Consider the following 14,140-nt stretch of genomic DNA (forward strand, 5'->3'; position numbering starts at 1 on the left):
AAGTTCTGGCAAGCAGTCTGTGAGGCATGAACCATGATAAGCAAATCTTCCAAAAGAAATCCGAACAGTTGTCTCCGAAAACCACACCTCCCCTTTCCTCCTGTTTATTCCCCAGCCAGGCAGGGGCAATTCAGCCTCCACGTGTGCTTTTCTTCCTGAGGCGGCTCCTTGTCCTCAGTTGTTCTCCTCTCCTAACACTTTGCACATGCGTGCATATGGAACAGGCCCCAGCTGTTTGTCCTCCCCATTTATCTCCGACTCCAAAGGCAGCTGGGAAAGGTTGGACAGCCCTGGCTCTACCTCTGCTTCCAATACAGGCATCCATCAGAGTCTTTCCCAGACTCCAGGATTGGCCCAAGTTCCTCCTCAACCTCCAGGACTGGCCACAACACCGGGCAGGGGAAATGGTTTCCATTTCACTCACTCGCCTGCCGTTCCTTACCAGCTATTCAGCTCAGTTCCTAGCAGGCCATGGACCAGTACTGGGGGTTGGGTACCCCTGTTTTATACAACAGGAAAAGCTCTAACTGTTGAATTTCAACCCGCCATGAACAAAAGATTTACTTGGAATATTTGCTATATGACAAATATTCCCGTGCCTTTTTCCCCCTATCTCCACAATATTTTGGATTTGTTGTGGCCCATCAGATGCCAGGAGAGCTAGCAGCAGAGTCAGATGAGGAGAAGGTTGAGGGGGAGCCTGGGCCGGCTTCAGAGCCTTTGGAAGGCTCTGATGAGGAAGGAGAATCAGAGGCAGAGTCTGGGTCTTCCATCCTCCCCCAGGTGGAGTCTTTAGATTCTAAGCTGAGTGAGGGGAACAGATTGGGCCCTTTCCAGATGTGTGTATGCATAGGGTGGAAAGGAGAGGAGAGCAACAGAAAGCAGTAAGCTGGCTCTAAGGGAAAAGAAGACATAGACGCTAGCCAGCGCCTCCCTGGCTGGGAAATAAATAGTAGGGGTTTAGGAGTAGCCTCTTGTCTCACACAACCGTTCGTTTTCCAGTGTACATCAGTCACATTGGATTCCTTTGCCAGAACCAGGTTGTTGGGACTACTGCTCTGTATTTGAGGTGCCAATAAATTCTCCCTGCTGGGAAATAATAGGATGTGCATTTGCCTCAGCTGATGTGAACAGAGACTGTTCTTGCCTTGTTTTTAGAAGGGGAAAAGACTTCCATTTGTGACTCATTACTTTGATGAGTGAACAAAGACTGTTCTTGCCTTGACTTAAATAAAAAAGGGTTTATATTACTCATGAGTAAGTGGTTTCTTGTTGCTTGTGAAGGCTGGGTCAGAACAGCATTTTATGAGATATATGGGTTCCATCAATTCATTCTTGCTTTTTTCTAAGCAGCTACAATATCAGCAAGTGCCTAGTGTTCACGTTAAGTTGGAAAATATGATTTGCAGACCCTCAGGATCAGTACAGTTCCCCCCCCCCATCTGGTTTCATACTGTCTGGCTGTGAATGTAGGAGACATGTTATTTGCTTCTTCTTGTGTGGAATTTTTGGTATCTGAAAAAGAATATTGTTGTATCATAGAACACACCAGCACAATTTGTGCATGATGTAAAATAGATAAGCATAGTAAGGCATAGCCAGCTCAGGATTTTTGCTTGAATACTCCCTCATTCCTGCTTTGCTACAACAGGCACAACAGGCACAAGGAGGAGATTGGAAATACCATCTTCTAACCCCAAAGTTTACTTGACACAACAAAGACAAGTTGTAATTAATTCAAACCATGGTTCATTAAAACAAAGCTGGATTAAATCATGGCCTATGACCATGGCAATTTTCAATAAATTAACACTTTGTAATAGTCCTGGGTTGCCAATACTTTTACTACTGGTTCGGATGCACTTCTGTGCATGCTCGTGCTCACAACGCTTGTGTGTATGTGCAGAAGCATCCGTGAGGGTGTGTGGAGCCTCCCGCCACCACTATTACCAGTTTGCCTGATCTGGGCCGAACCAGCAGCAACCCATCTCTGCTTTGTAAACCAATCGATAAGTCATGAAGAGGAAGTGATGGCTTCTCTTCTTTTCCTTGTGACAGAATATGCAAGTCTAAGATTTAAGCATATTCAATTGTGTGTAACACTACACTACGGTTCCACAATATTACATATCACCCAAATCCATTTAATACATTCTGTCTCCACAAATTTGAGATCACAATACATTTATCACACTAATGCATGAGAAATCCAAAGCTCACCTCTGCTATTTTGTTAGCGTCATCCCTTCCTGGCCACTCAGGTTCATATACTTCTTGCAAACATTCTGTAAGTCTCTTGGAGGCTTCATGCATTGCTTTGAAATAGAAAAGAATGACATAATAGTACCCAAGTAATTATTCACACACACCCTAAGGAAAACCAAGCAAACACTTTGCTCATATATAAAGGACTTGATAATATTCATAATATTTGTCTTCCAACAAATATTCCAAACAAAATATTAGAATTTGTTCATTCCAAAAAATGAACAAGAAAACTTGTCACACACATCAATTTCCTTGTTAAATCCCCTATAATTTGTTTCTTGAACAAACGGGTGAAATCAAGTTCCTTTTTTAAATTGCTAATTACTCATTTCTGACCATACTATAATTTAAGGAAGAGTTTCAAATATTTGGCTGAGATAGATAAATGGTAGGTAGGTAGGTAGGTAGGTAGGTAGGTAGGTAGGTAGGTAGGTAGGTAGGTAGGTGGGTGGGTGGGTGGGTGGGTGGGTGGGTGGGTGGGTGGGTGGGTAGGTAGGTAGATGATAGAGAGATAGATAGATAGATAGATAGATAGATAGATAGATAGATAGATAGAGTTATTTGTTCTTCAAAATTACACTGAAAGATTAAAATAGGAATTGCTGTCTATTGATATAATTAGTCTGAGCTATGTTTTATGGAGTTTTGTTAAGGTAGCAAGAACAAAATTAAAAGGAAGGGACAGGATTCCATCAGAAAGAGGAGATTTGCATTATGATTGCTTATCTCTCCTGCTTCTTGGAAATTGAAAAGTATAACATATGTCATTTACTTGTTATTAAGCAAATTAATAACTCCAAGCTTTCAAGCCTGGTGGTCATTTTTTTTTTACCATCATGGGACCTAACAGTATGTCAGGAGCCAGGAGGGCATCTCTCCCACCCTTCATTATCCTCTTGTAGTTGCTATCCTATGAGACAAGATATAGCTTGAAGGATTTATAAAATATGAGTAGAATCTATCTGTAGCACATCCTGAGGAAATGTTTCCAGATTATACTACAAATAAATAGCATTTGCCCTGCTCCAAATTTTTCTTGACCTCCACTATACCCCAACCATTACTTAGTTCCATAATTATAACTTTCTAAAATAATGCAGATAGTTCTACCTAGTAGCAATAAACAAAACCAAGTGAGATAAGCCTTAATAGTGGCTTCTGGAATTTACTTCAATGGAGAGCATGAAAAGGCAGTAGGACTATTATTTGAAGTACTACCTTTAACTGAAGTCAGGTAGGTCCGGAGATCCTTCTGTAGCTTGGATCCTTCTGACTAAAAGAAAAAAAAGTGAACAGAATTAGTGAGTAAGCTATTATAATAACAGGTCACAATAGTTGGTTATGATATTCCAGTATTGGTGTTCATCTTTAATATCTTAAAAAGAAAGGCTAGAATATTGCTTTTCTCTTAAAACGAACCCTTCTAGTTTCTAAGATTAGCTGTAGAGGCAATTCCCCAAATCAGCAGAAATTTGACTTTTTAGATATGACATCTTCTTTGTAGAACATTTATCTCTGGAAAGCCATATTAATTTCCTTTAGGCTCCCAATTAACTATTGTTTTCATTTTTTTAAACTTTTAATTTAATCAATTAAATGATTGTCAGTCATTTATATAATTCCATATTGCTTTTATTCACATATACTGTCAACCTCAGATTTACAGTACATAGAGAACAGTCACATCAATATTACTAATGAAAACTTTTCATTTTGAATGATAAATTTGTTTCAATCTAATGGCCAATGTTGGAGTTGGGCAACCTGATTTTTACAGCTGTTTGCAGCTGGAATAAAGCAGGAATCTCCAGGTTTCTTATCTTCATAGGAAGTAGTCAACAAAGTACTTTTCTTCTTGAGAGCAAGGCTTTTAAAAATTGCAATCTCACTGGCTTGAAATATGGTCTCCATCAAGGGTTGACAATCAAGGAAGAATCTCTTAATTGTAACAGGGATGTAAGTCATTTCTGGCCCGAGCCTCCATTTTAACATTTAAATACTCAAAGTCCCCAACCAATATCTCCAGCATAATTCCATTTCTGCAAATCCTCTGCATCTGGGATAATTTAATCCTCAAAGTGTGCATCTTCAAAGACAGTACAAAAGAAAAGAAAATTATTGAATACTGGGTAGCCCTTCCCACCTAACATCAACAAAAGCTTTATGGCCATGGGAACAGCTGTGACTTTTCAAAAGGAAGGACATGGGCAGCTGGAAAAAGAAAAATCTATCTAGCAACTGTTTGTACAAAAGACTGCACTTCCCCTTTCCTTTTATCTTCATAAAGGGGGAGTTTAAAGAGAGGAAGCTTATACAACATCTGTTTCAGGAGGTAGCAGACAAAGAATATATGTTTCCTATCATGGTCCCCCTTGCTCTTACTCTAAAAGTGTTTATGTTTTCATACTTAATCTTGTGTTTTAAAAATAAAAAATCATAATAGGGTTCCAATTATCCAAGATTTAAATGTACAGGTATATGTTTCTGAAATATTCAGATTCTGTTGCTGATGTTGACTTTGCATTCATTGTACTGAAAACCCTTATAAAATGAGTAGAATAATCTTTTTACAAACTTTAGCTTAGCTTTGGAAACTATCAATTACAAATTATTTCTGTATATGAGGCCTCCAGAAGGAGAGAGGCCAGGGTATACTGTGTAGGCTGTGCTGATCTTTATGTCAATAAGACCATCATGTCAACAGAAAATTAAACAGAAACAGATTCTTCCACATAATCACCATAGGTGCCAATACAAGCTCCCAAAATAATTTATTAGGAATGCAAGAGTTCCAGAAATGTTGAAGCAATGGGGAAAAATAATAATAGGCTTTCCTTTAAATGTCTGGGGATAGGGAAATAAATACTTGGCAAAATAATAAACACAGTACTTAACTCTGCGGTCAATTAGAATTTAAAAAATAACTTAGTCATTTAAAATTTGTATTATGTATAGCCTGATTTGCTTATGCAAATATATTTGTTGTAAAAATTGAAAAGTATAATTCATTTAGATAGCAGTTGCACATTGACTGGAGCCATTTTTATTAATTATTATTTTTTGCACTTATGCCAGAAGCATCAAGGAGCTTCTGGCTTGTAAGGATTGCCCTGTTGGGGCTTCCTATAATGTCCCCAGCAGGAGCTGGAGTGAAGGACAAGAGCTCACCCTGTCCCACAGAAGCATCCGGGCCTCGAACGCAGGCTTGCTACAACCAAGTGTCCTAACCACAAGAGTCATTGTATTCACTACTGGAACCATGTTGAAATATTTTCAGTTTTAAAGTTGCTGAACTCTAAAATGTGTCTCTTTCCTTCATTTCTGTGTGTTTTGAAGAAGCATCCCAGCCAAAGTTAATCCTGAAAATCATGGAGGCCATCAACACTGTAAGATATGTCAGTAGTAGTGCTGAAAAAGCAGCTGACTCTGGTTACACACTAATTGCAGACCAAGAAACAGAACTCAGATGGATGATCAAGCTGAGTGATGTTTAATCTGTTTTGGTATCATTATGGTACCCTTAAAATAGGGTGACCAGATGTCCCGCATTTGGCGGGACAGCCACGCTTTTTCATGAATTTTCCCGCGCCCCGCACGGTTCCTTAAAAAACACGCTTTTTTTGGCGCTCGCAGCTCCCTCGCTCCCCCGCCCATCAGCTGCTAGCTCGCTGGGCTGGCTCATCGTTCCGTTCTATCCTACAAATTTAAGCCAGCCCAGCCTGCTGCTCACTGATTGGATTGGCCTGGACTCCAGCCAATCAGTGAGCTGGCTGTGATGGGAAATTTTCAGCACGCCACGTGCTGAAAATTTTCCATCCCAACCAGCTCACTGATTGGCTGGACTCCGTTAGCTGAGCACGCCTGCGCGAGTCTCCATTTCATTTCATCTTTTGGGGTTGCAGCTGCGCTTACTCACTGGTGAGTAATCATATTATGAATTGGTACGGGTGGAAATCGGGTGGTGCTGGGGGGAGGAGACAGCCCTCCTCTCCTCCTTCTCCCCCTTTGCGGAGTTCATTTCACCTCCTGTGCTACTCTCCTGCCGCGGCTTCTGTTTCAGTCTGTGCCGCCCGGGAAGAGAGGGAAAAAGAGGAGGTGTGGGACAGATCGTGGGATCGCTGGTTTCTGAGCTTGATGGGCAAGGATTTCCCACCCCACCACCTCTTAGGGAAAGAGGAGGTGTGGGACAGATTGTGGGATCGCTGGTTGATGGGCAAGGATTTCCCACCCCACCACCTCTTAGGGAAAGAGGAGGTCAGTTAGTTAGTTAGACTTATATGCCGCTTCATAGGGCTTTCAGTCCTCTCTAAGCGGTTTACAGAGTCAGCATATTGCCCCCACAGTCTGGGTCCTCATTTCACCCACCTCGGAAGGATGGAAGGCTGAGTCAACCTTGAGCCGGTGAGATTTGAACCGCTGAACTGCAGATAACAGTCAGCTGAAGTGGCCTGCAGTTCTGCACCCTAACCACTGCGCCACCTCGGCTCTATAGGTGTGGGACAGATCATGGGATCGCTGTTTTCTGAGCTTGATGGGCAAGGATTTCCCACCCCACCACCTCTTAGGGAAAGAGGAGGTGTGGGACAGATCGTGGGATCGCTGTTTTCTGAGCTTGATGGGCAAGGATTTCCCACCCCACCACCTCTTAGGGAAAGAGGAGGTGTGGGACAGATCGTGGGATCGCTGGTTTCTGAGCTTGATGGGCAAGGATTTCCCACCCCACCACCTCTTAGGGAAAGAGGAGGTGTGGGACAGATCGTGGGATCGCTGTTTTCTGAGCTTGATGGGCAAGGATTTCCCACCCCACCACCTCTTAGGGAAAGAGGAGGTGTGGGACAGATCGTGGGATCGCTGGTTTCTGAGCTTGATGGGCAAGGATTTCCCACCCCACCACCTCTTAGGGAAAGAGGAGGTGTGGGACAGATCGTGGGATCGCTGGTTTCTGAGCTTGATGGGCAAGGATTTCCCATCCCACCACCTCTTAGGGAAAGAGGAGGTGTGGGATAGATCGTGGGATCGCTGTTTTCTGAGCTTGATGGGCAAGGATTTCCCACCCCACCACCTCTTAGGGAAAGAGGAGGTGTGGGACAGATCGTGGGATCGCTGTTTTCTGAGCTTGATGGGCAAGGATTTCCCACCCCACCACCTCTTAGGGAAAGAGGAGGTGTGGGACAGATCGTGGGATCGCTGTTTTCTGAGCTTGATGGGCAAGGATTTCCCACCCCACCACCTCTTAGGGAAAGAGGAGGTGTGGGACAGATCGTGGGATCGCTGTTTTCTGAGCTTGATGGGCAAGGATTTCCCACCCCACCACCTCTTAGGGAAAGAGGAGGTGTGGGACAGATCGTGGGATCGCTGTTTTCTGAGCTTGATGGGCAAGGATTTCCCACCCCACCACCTCTTAGGGAAAGAGGAGGTGTGGGACAGATCATGGGATCGCTGTTTTCTGAGCTTGGTGAGCAAGGATCCCACTATCTTACTATTTTATTTTTCTTTATGTACACTGAGAGCATATTCACCAAAGACAAATTCCTTGTGTGTCCAATCACACTTGGCTAATAAACTATTCTATTCTATTTTACTCTACTCTATTCGTTTCTATTTCAATTCTAACAAGGAGTTTAGCTTCTCTGTCTTGAAAATGTAAGCCAGCATAAGGCATTATAATGCAAGCTAGCCTTAACTTTCAAACAGTTCATTTAGTGACCAAAGTTACAATGGCATTGAAAAAAGTGTCTGATTACCATTTTCACACTTAGCGACCGTTGCAGCATCCTCATGGTCACGTGATCAAAATTTTGATGTTTGCCAAGTTACAATTTATATTTGTAAATTGTAATGTTGAAATAAAAAAATATTACAATACTATTTTTGCGTTGTATGAAAATTTTTGTTGCTCCCTATAAATTTTTTAATCAAGCCCCCCCCCCTCCCCGGTCAAGGGTGTCCCTCTTTACCAATCTGAAAATCTGGTCACCTTACCTTAAAAGCTCATAGATAGGAAGTATTCTAGTTCTATCCTTGTTAGGACAAGTATCCACTGTAACATGAAGCACTTTTACTGGGTAAGGCTAATGCATCAGCTCTAATGCTATAATGAGATAAGAAATAGCATTATAGCTAAGTAAAAGCGGTCATGAAAGAGAAACACAGAATTTTGCCTATTATAGAGAAAGTAACTGGAGCAGATTTTTTCCCTTCCCTCATAGTGCTAAAATCCAGGGTCACTTAATGAAGCTGTATGATGGGATATACAGAAAAATAAAATGAAGCACATAAAATATGGAATTCATTACCATAGGAAGTTATCATGCAAATTAGACTGACAAAGAACAAAGGAAGCATCTACGTAGATATGCTACTAATCATAGTATAGATTAGTAGGATCACTGAAATTAGTGTACCTCTGAAATCCAAATGTTAGGAAACACTGCCAGAGGAAACACTGCCATGCACTGCTTCACGTACAGGAAGTCCTCAACTTACAACCAATTATGAGCCCAAAATTTATGTTGCTAAGTGAGAATTTTTTTAAGTGATTCTGGTCCTATTTTACTACTTTTCTAGTCATATTTGTTAAGTGAAACAGTGCAATTGTTAAATTAGTAACATGGTTGCTGAACGAATCTGGTTTCCCCATTGACTTTGCTTATCAGAAGGTTGCAAAGGTGATCCCAGGACTCCAGGACACTGCAATCATCGTAAAAGTGAGTCAGTTGCCAAGCATCCAAATCTAAATCATGTGACCGTGGAGATGTTGCAACAGTCATAAGTGTCAAAAATATAGTCATAAGCCACTTTTTTTTCAGTTCCATTGTAATTTTGAACTGTCACTAAGCAAACTGTTGTAAGTTGAGGACTACCTGTACCCTTTCTCTAATCGTCTGGTTGACCATTATAGGACATAGAATGCCATAGTAAGTAGGTCTTTGGCCTGAATAAAGGTAGTTTGTAAATGTTTAGAAGTGTTCAGAGTCAAACTGGAATAATCAATTTTATAATCAATTCCAGTTTGGCTCTGGCAAAGAAAATATACATGTTTCCATTTGGACAAACAACTGCTAAAAAAGCATTTGAATTTAAACAAAGAATCAGATTCAGTTGTTACCAGCCATGTAATTGCTGACACTTGGCTCCTACCATCTTATGAAGCCATCTTAAAGATGAAAGGCATGCCAGAACTGAGATATGTTCACAATGGCCAAAACATATGGTTTTATTGTCCGTATATAGCCATCCTTGGAGAGGTGGGGGGTGATGGTTATAATATACATATAACCACAGGTAATCCTTATTCTGCAAATTTAGGAGTATATGGGGGATAGACAGCTTAGTGTGACCGATCAGGAACAGCTGGGTTTCTCTCTGACACTCAGGCACATAAGAATGCAGGAAAGACTATCTTTCTGTCATTGTGCATCCATTAAGTCTTGAGCCTCGTCAAATGTTTAATGCTATTAACAGAACAGAAAGGAACAGGGGAGATAAGGTGGCATGTTTAATACCAACACTTCATTTGCTATTTAGAGATATGGCAAATGAACATTTCAGATCCAGCTCACAATCTGCTTTTTTGAGATACTGAATTTGAGGCTCATTATTTCTGTATACCTAAAAGAACTTCAGTGGATGCCATAAAAGATGGGAGATAAATTATAGTGACTAGAAAAAATACATTGTCAGAGAGACAAGCAAGTTATTTTCATCAAAACAAGAACCTACATTAGACTATGGTATATATGTTACAGTAACTATCATTAAAGCGCTTTGCAAGATCATTCACAGCATTTCTTCTTCCTTTTCTTTTCCTTTGCCAAAATAGACACAGTCCAGGGCAGAAGGCTCTGTGCTTAATTGCAGTTCCTAGATATGGGAAACTAATTCATTGGGAAATATACTTAACATGAATATTTTCCCAGACAGCAATTTCCAGAAGTGGGAATTTATGAGACTACAGCATAACTGTTCTCTGTCAGTTGACCAAGAACAACTCCCACTACAACTGAAGAAGTTAAGCAGTTCCAAATGTAACTACCGTATTTATCGGCGTATAACACGCACCGGCGTATAACACGCACCCCCCATTTTAACACAAAAATTTGAGTAAAAATTTTTTTCATTAAAAATAAATGACTTGGAAGCTCGGAACTTAATGTTGGATTAAAATTTATAACATTAGAACATGAATTATAACATTAACTCCTCTTAAAAGGCAAACTTTCTTCTCTTCCTTCCTTTCTCCTTCCATCCTCTCTTCTTTCCTCACTCACTCCCTTCCTCCTTTTCTCTTCCTTCCTCCTTCCATTCTTTCAACTTCCTTTCTTTTACCTATCTATCTTTTCTGTCTTTCTGCTCTTTCCATTTCTCTCTTCCTCTTCGCTTCTGTTCCTTCCTCCTTCCATCCTTTCACCTTCCCTCCTTCCTATTTCTTCCTTCCTTCTGCCTATCTACCTTCACCTTTGTCTTTCTGCTCTTTCCCTGTCTTCCTCTTTCCTCCCTCCCTTCTTTCCTTTCTAGTTCCATCTTTTCTTCTTTCCTCTCTCCCTCCCTTTTTCTTTCTTCCTTCCTTCCTCCTTCCTCTTGCCTATCAACTTCATCCTCCTCGTCTTTCTGCTCTTTCCCTCTCTTCCCCTTTTCTTCCCACTTCCTTCCCTCTTTTCTCCCTCCCTTCTTCTTTTTCTTCCTTTCTTCTTCCATCTTCCTCCTTCTTTCCATCTTTTCTCCTTCCATCTTCTCCCCCCTCCCTTCTTTTCCTTCCCCCTCCCTCCTTCCTTCCTCTCCTTCCCACTCTCTCCTTGGGAGGGGTTGGGGTTGGGGGTGGCAGCAGAGACCAAATAAAGTCAGAAAATCTTATTAAAACTTTCCTATTTGTTGGATTGCCTTGCTGCGAACTTATAAACCAAATCAGGGAAACATTTTGCAACCGAGCCTGCTGCAAGGAGAGGCAGTCCTGCCCCAGTTTTGCAAGGAATGAGAAACGGTGCTTTAAACCGAAGCAACTGCAAGGAACCGCAGACAGGGAAAGAAAGAAAGAAAGATCCTTGTAGCACAAAACCCACCTTTGCATGGTTGTGAGAACATAAACAACAAAAAAAAAAAAGCACAGCGTCCCTCCGCCCTCTGAATAGGACTCAGCATGACTCCGAGCCGGGCAGGGAGATAAGCACCTTCATTTGCATTCTCTGAGACCGTGATGCTTTGCAAGGAACATTTCCCCGGGCTTTTTGGAGATTTTTCCTTTCGTGCTTAAATAAAAAGAACGGGACTTCTTTAAAACGCCACAGCTCTTTCAGCCTAACAAAAATGCAATCTCTTCCTTCGTCCTTCTCCGTCACTAACAGCTGGGGGCTCAGAAATCGGAGTGAAAAGTCAGTCCTCCATCTCTTCCCTCTTCCCGGATTCACTCCGAAGTTTTAAATCTTCCTTCTGTGCATAAACACTCCCTCCCTCTCCCCCTCCCTCTCCCTGTATCTGTTTGTCTCTCACTCTCTGTGTGGCTCTTTACCTCTATCTCCCCCCCCTCCCTCTCTCTGTCTCTCTTGTCATTCTCTGTGTGTGTCTGTCTCTCTCTCTGTCTCTCCTCCCTCCTTGTGTGTGTGTGTATGTGTGTGGGGGATCCCTGCCACCGCGGATGGGCTCCGGACTAGTGGAGCCTCCTCTTCCTCCTTTTTAACCAGGCGATCTTTGGCTGCTACACAATCCCAAGGTTTGCAGCGGCTTCAGAGAAAGAAGGCATGCGAGAAAGCCCCCCCCCCCCATCCCCGCTGCCTGAACATTTGAATGAAGGAGGCTGCAGGCTCCTTTGTCCTTGGCTATGCAATTTTCTTTCGTTCTCTGCTGCCCGAACGAGTGAATAAGGCAGAGGGAGAATGAAAGGAGATTGCGTCCCTTCTGTCTCCCAGTTGCTCAGAAAAGCAACTGTGGGAAGGTCAAAGTATCCATGGAGAGCGAGGCTGCTGCCGGCCGTTTCACCTTCAAGGTGAAACGGCTGGCAGCAGCCTCGCTCTCCTGCGGCCAGCGTCCGTTTCAGTAGGGAAGAAAACTTCCTTTCGCCTTCCCGGGCTTCTGCCGCCCGGCAGAAGCCCCGGGACCCAGTCAAATTCGCTGCGCAAGGTGAAACGGCCGGCAGCAGCCTCGCTCTCCTGCTGCGGCTTCTGTTTCAGTAGGGAAGAAAACTTCCTTTCATGGGCGCCGGTGAATCAGCTGGAGCAGGCAGTTTGGGACCCGGCGTATAACACGCAGTATCGGCGTATAACACGCAGGCAGGGTTTAAGCTTGCAATTTTAGTTTTAAAACTGCGTGTTATACGCCGATAAATACGGTATTTGTTGAAGAAATAATGGGGGGGGGGGGATCTGCTGATTAAATCAACAAATGCAGTGAGCAAGGCAACTATTAGCTAATACAATAAGATTCCCTTCCAAACACATTCATATTGTATGTTTGTCTACCAGTGGTGGGTTCCTTTTTTTAAAACTACTGGTTCACATGTGTGCGCACGCTTGCACGCACATGCAAAACTTCTGTATATGCACAGAAGCCTCCTGCCACCGCCACTACCGGTTCGCCTGATCCGGGCCCGAACTGGCAGAAACCCACCTCTGTTGTCTACATATTGAACATTTAAAGCATTTATAGAATAGAAAACAGAGTTGGAAGGGAGCTTGAAGGTTTTCTAGTCCAACTCCCTACTTAGGCAGGAACCCCTACACCACTTCAGACAAATGGCTATCCAACATCTTCTTAAAAACATCAATCGTTGGAGTATTCACAACTTCTGGAGGCAAGCTGTTCCATTGATTAATTGTTCTAACTGTCAGGAAATTTCTCCTTACTTCTAAGTTGCTTTTCTCCTTGATTAGTTTCCACCCATTGCTTCTTGTTCTGCCCTCAGGTGCTTTGGAGAATAGTTTGACTCCCTCTTCTTTGTGGCAACCCCTGAGATATTGGAACACTGCTATCATGTCTCCCCTAGTCCTTCTTGTCATTAAACTAGACATACCCAGTTCCTGCAACTGTTCTTCATATGTTTTAGTCTCCAGTCCCCTAATCATCTTTGTTACTCTTCTCTGCATTCTGCACTCTTTTAGAGTCTCCACATCTTTTCTACATTTATGTATATTTCTATTGTCTAAAATAATGCTACTATTTTGAATGAATAAAACCCCCTTTTATTTTGTTTTAAACATGTATACATTTCTGTTCATAATGTTCATCTGAGAGCTGTTTTACAATGCAAACGTTGAAACACTGTAGTTGCTTTGATAGTTGGGGGTGTGTGTTTCCTTTTAAATGATAGCATGAGTGAATAGGAGCATGCTCCTAGCTGGGTTTCTGTTTATTTTCTTATGTTTTAATCTATCCTGGTTAAAAAAAAAAAGCAGAAGCTATTCGGAAGAACTATGCAAAGGACAGATCAAGTGAAGGAGAAAGTCATCTTCTGCTTAGCTCCAGTTGTGCTGTTTGTCAAACTGCAGAGGTACCTCAGATTACTGGAATGTCCGCGCCTCTGCCAAAAAAGTCAACCCATGTTTGGTTTACATGACGCATATCAAGGTCAGCCTCTAAGCTAACAGGGAGGTACATCTCGTGCCATTTGCAGGATGAAAGGAAGCATGCCCATAGATCTCTGAATGGACATACAAGGTATTTAGAACAAGATTCCCTTCCCATTCAGGAATAAGAAAAAGTTGACAGTGTAATGCATGAGCGAGACAGCTAATTTTATATCCCTTCCATCTCACGGTGGACCTCGTTCCCACTTGACTGTACAAAAACAGGGTCTTAGCTCAGGGCAAAGCAAAGACAGTTGTCTGTTTGTCTTCCCAGCAACATATCAAACAATCGGCCCATTCTTCAATAGATTCCTAGA

General features: G+C 42.4%; 1 protein-coding gene across 3 annotated transcripts in view; it reads right to left on the bottom strand.

Annotated features, from left to right (window-relative positions):
- Positions 1 to 14,140, bottom strand: part of BIN1 (bridging integrator 1) — a 136,680-nt gene that overhangs the window by 45,983 nt on the left and 76,557 nt on the right. For all 3 annotated transcript variants that reach the window (XM_032216907.1, XM_032216899.1, XM_032216915.1), the window contains exons 3-4: positions 3,487 to 3,541; positions 2,221 to 2,315 (exon numbers count right to left, since the gene is read on the bottom strand). In XM_032216907.1, coding sequence (XP_032072798.1) covers positions 2,221 to 2,315; positions 3,487 to 3,541 — 150 coding nt within the window. The remainder of the gene's footprint in view (positions 1 to 2,220; positions 2,316 to 3,486; positions 3,542 to 14,140) is intronic.

Source organism: Thamnophis elegans, chromosome 1, assembly GCF_009769535.1.
Source record: "Thamnophis elegans isolate rThaEle1 chromosome 1, rThaEle1.pri, whole genome shotgun sequence".
Lineage (NCBI taxonomy): Eukaryota > Metazoa > Chordata > Lepidosauria > Squamata > Colubridae > Thamnophis > Thamnophis elegans.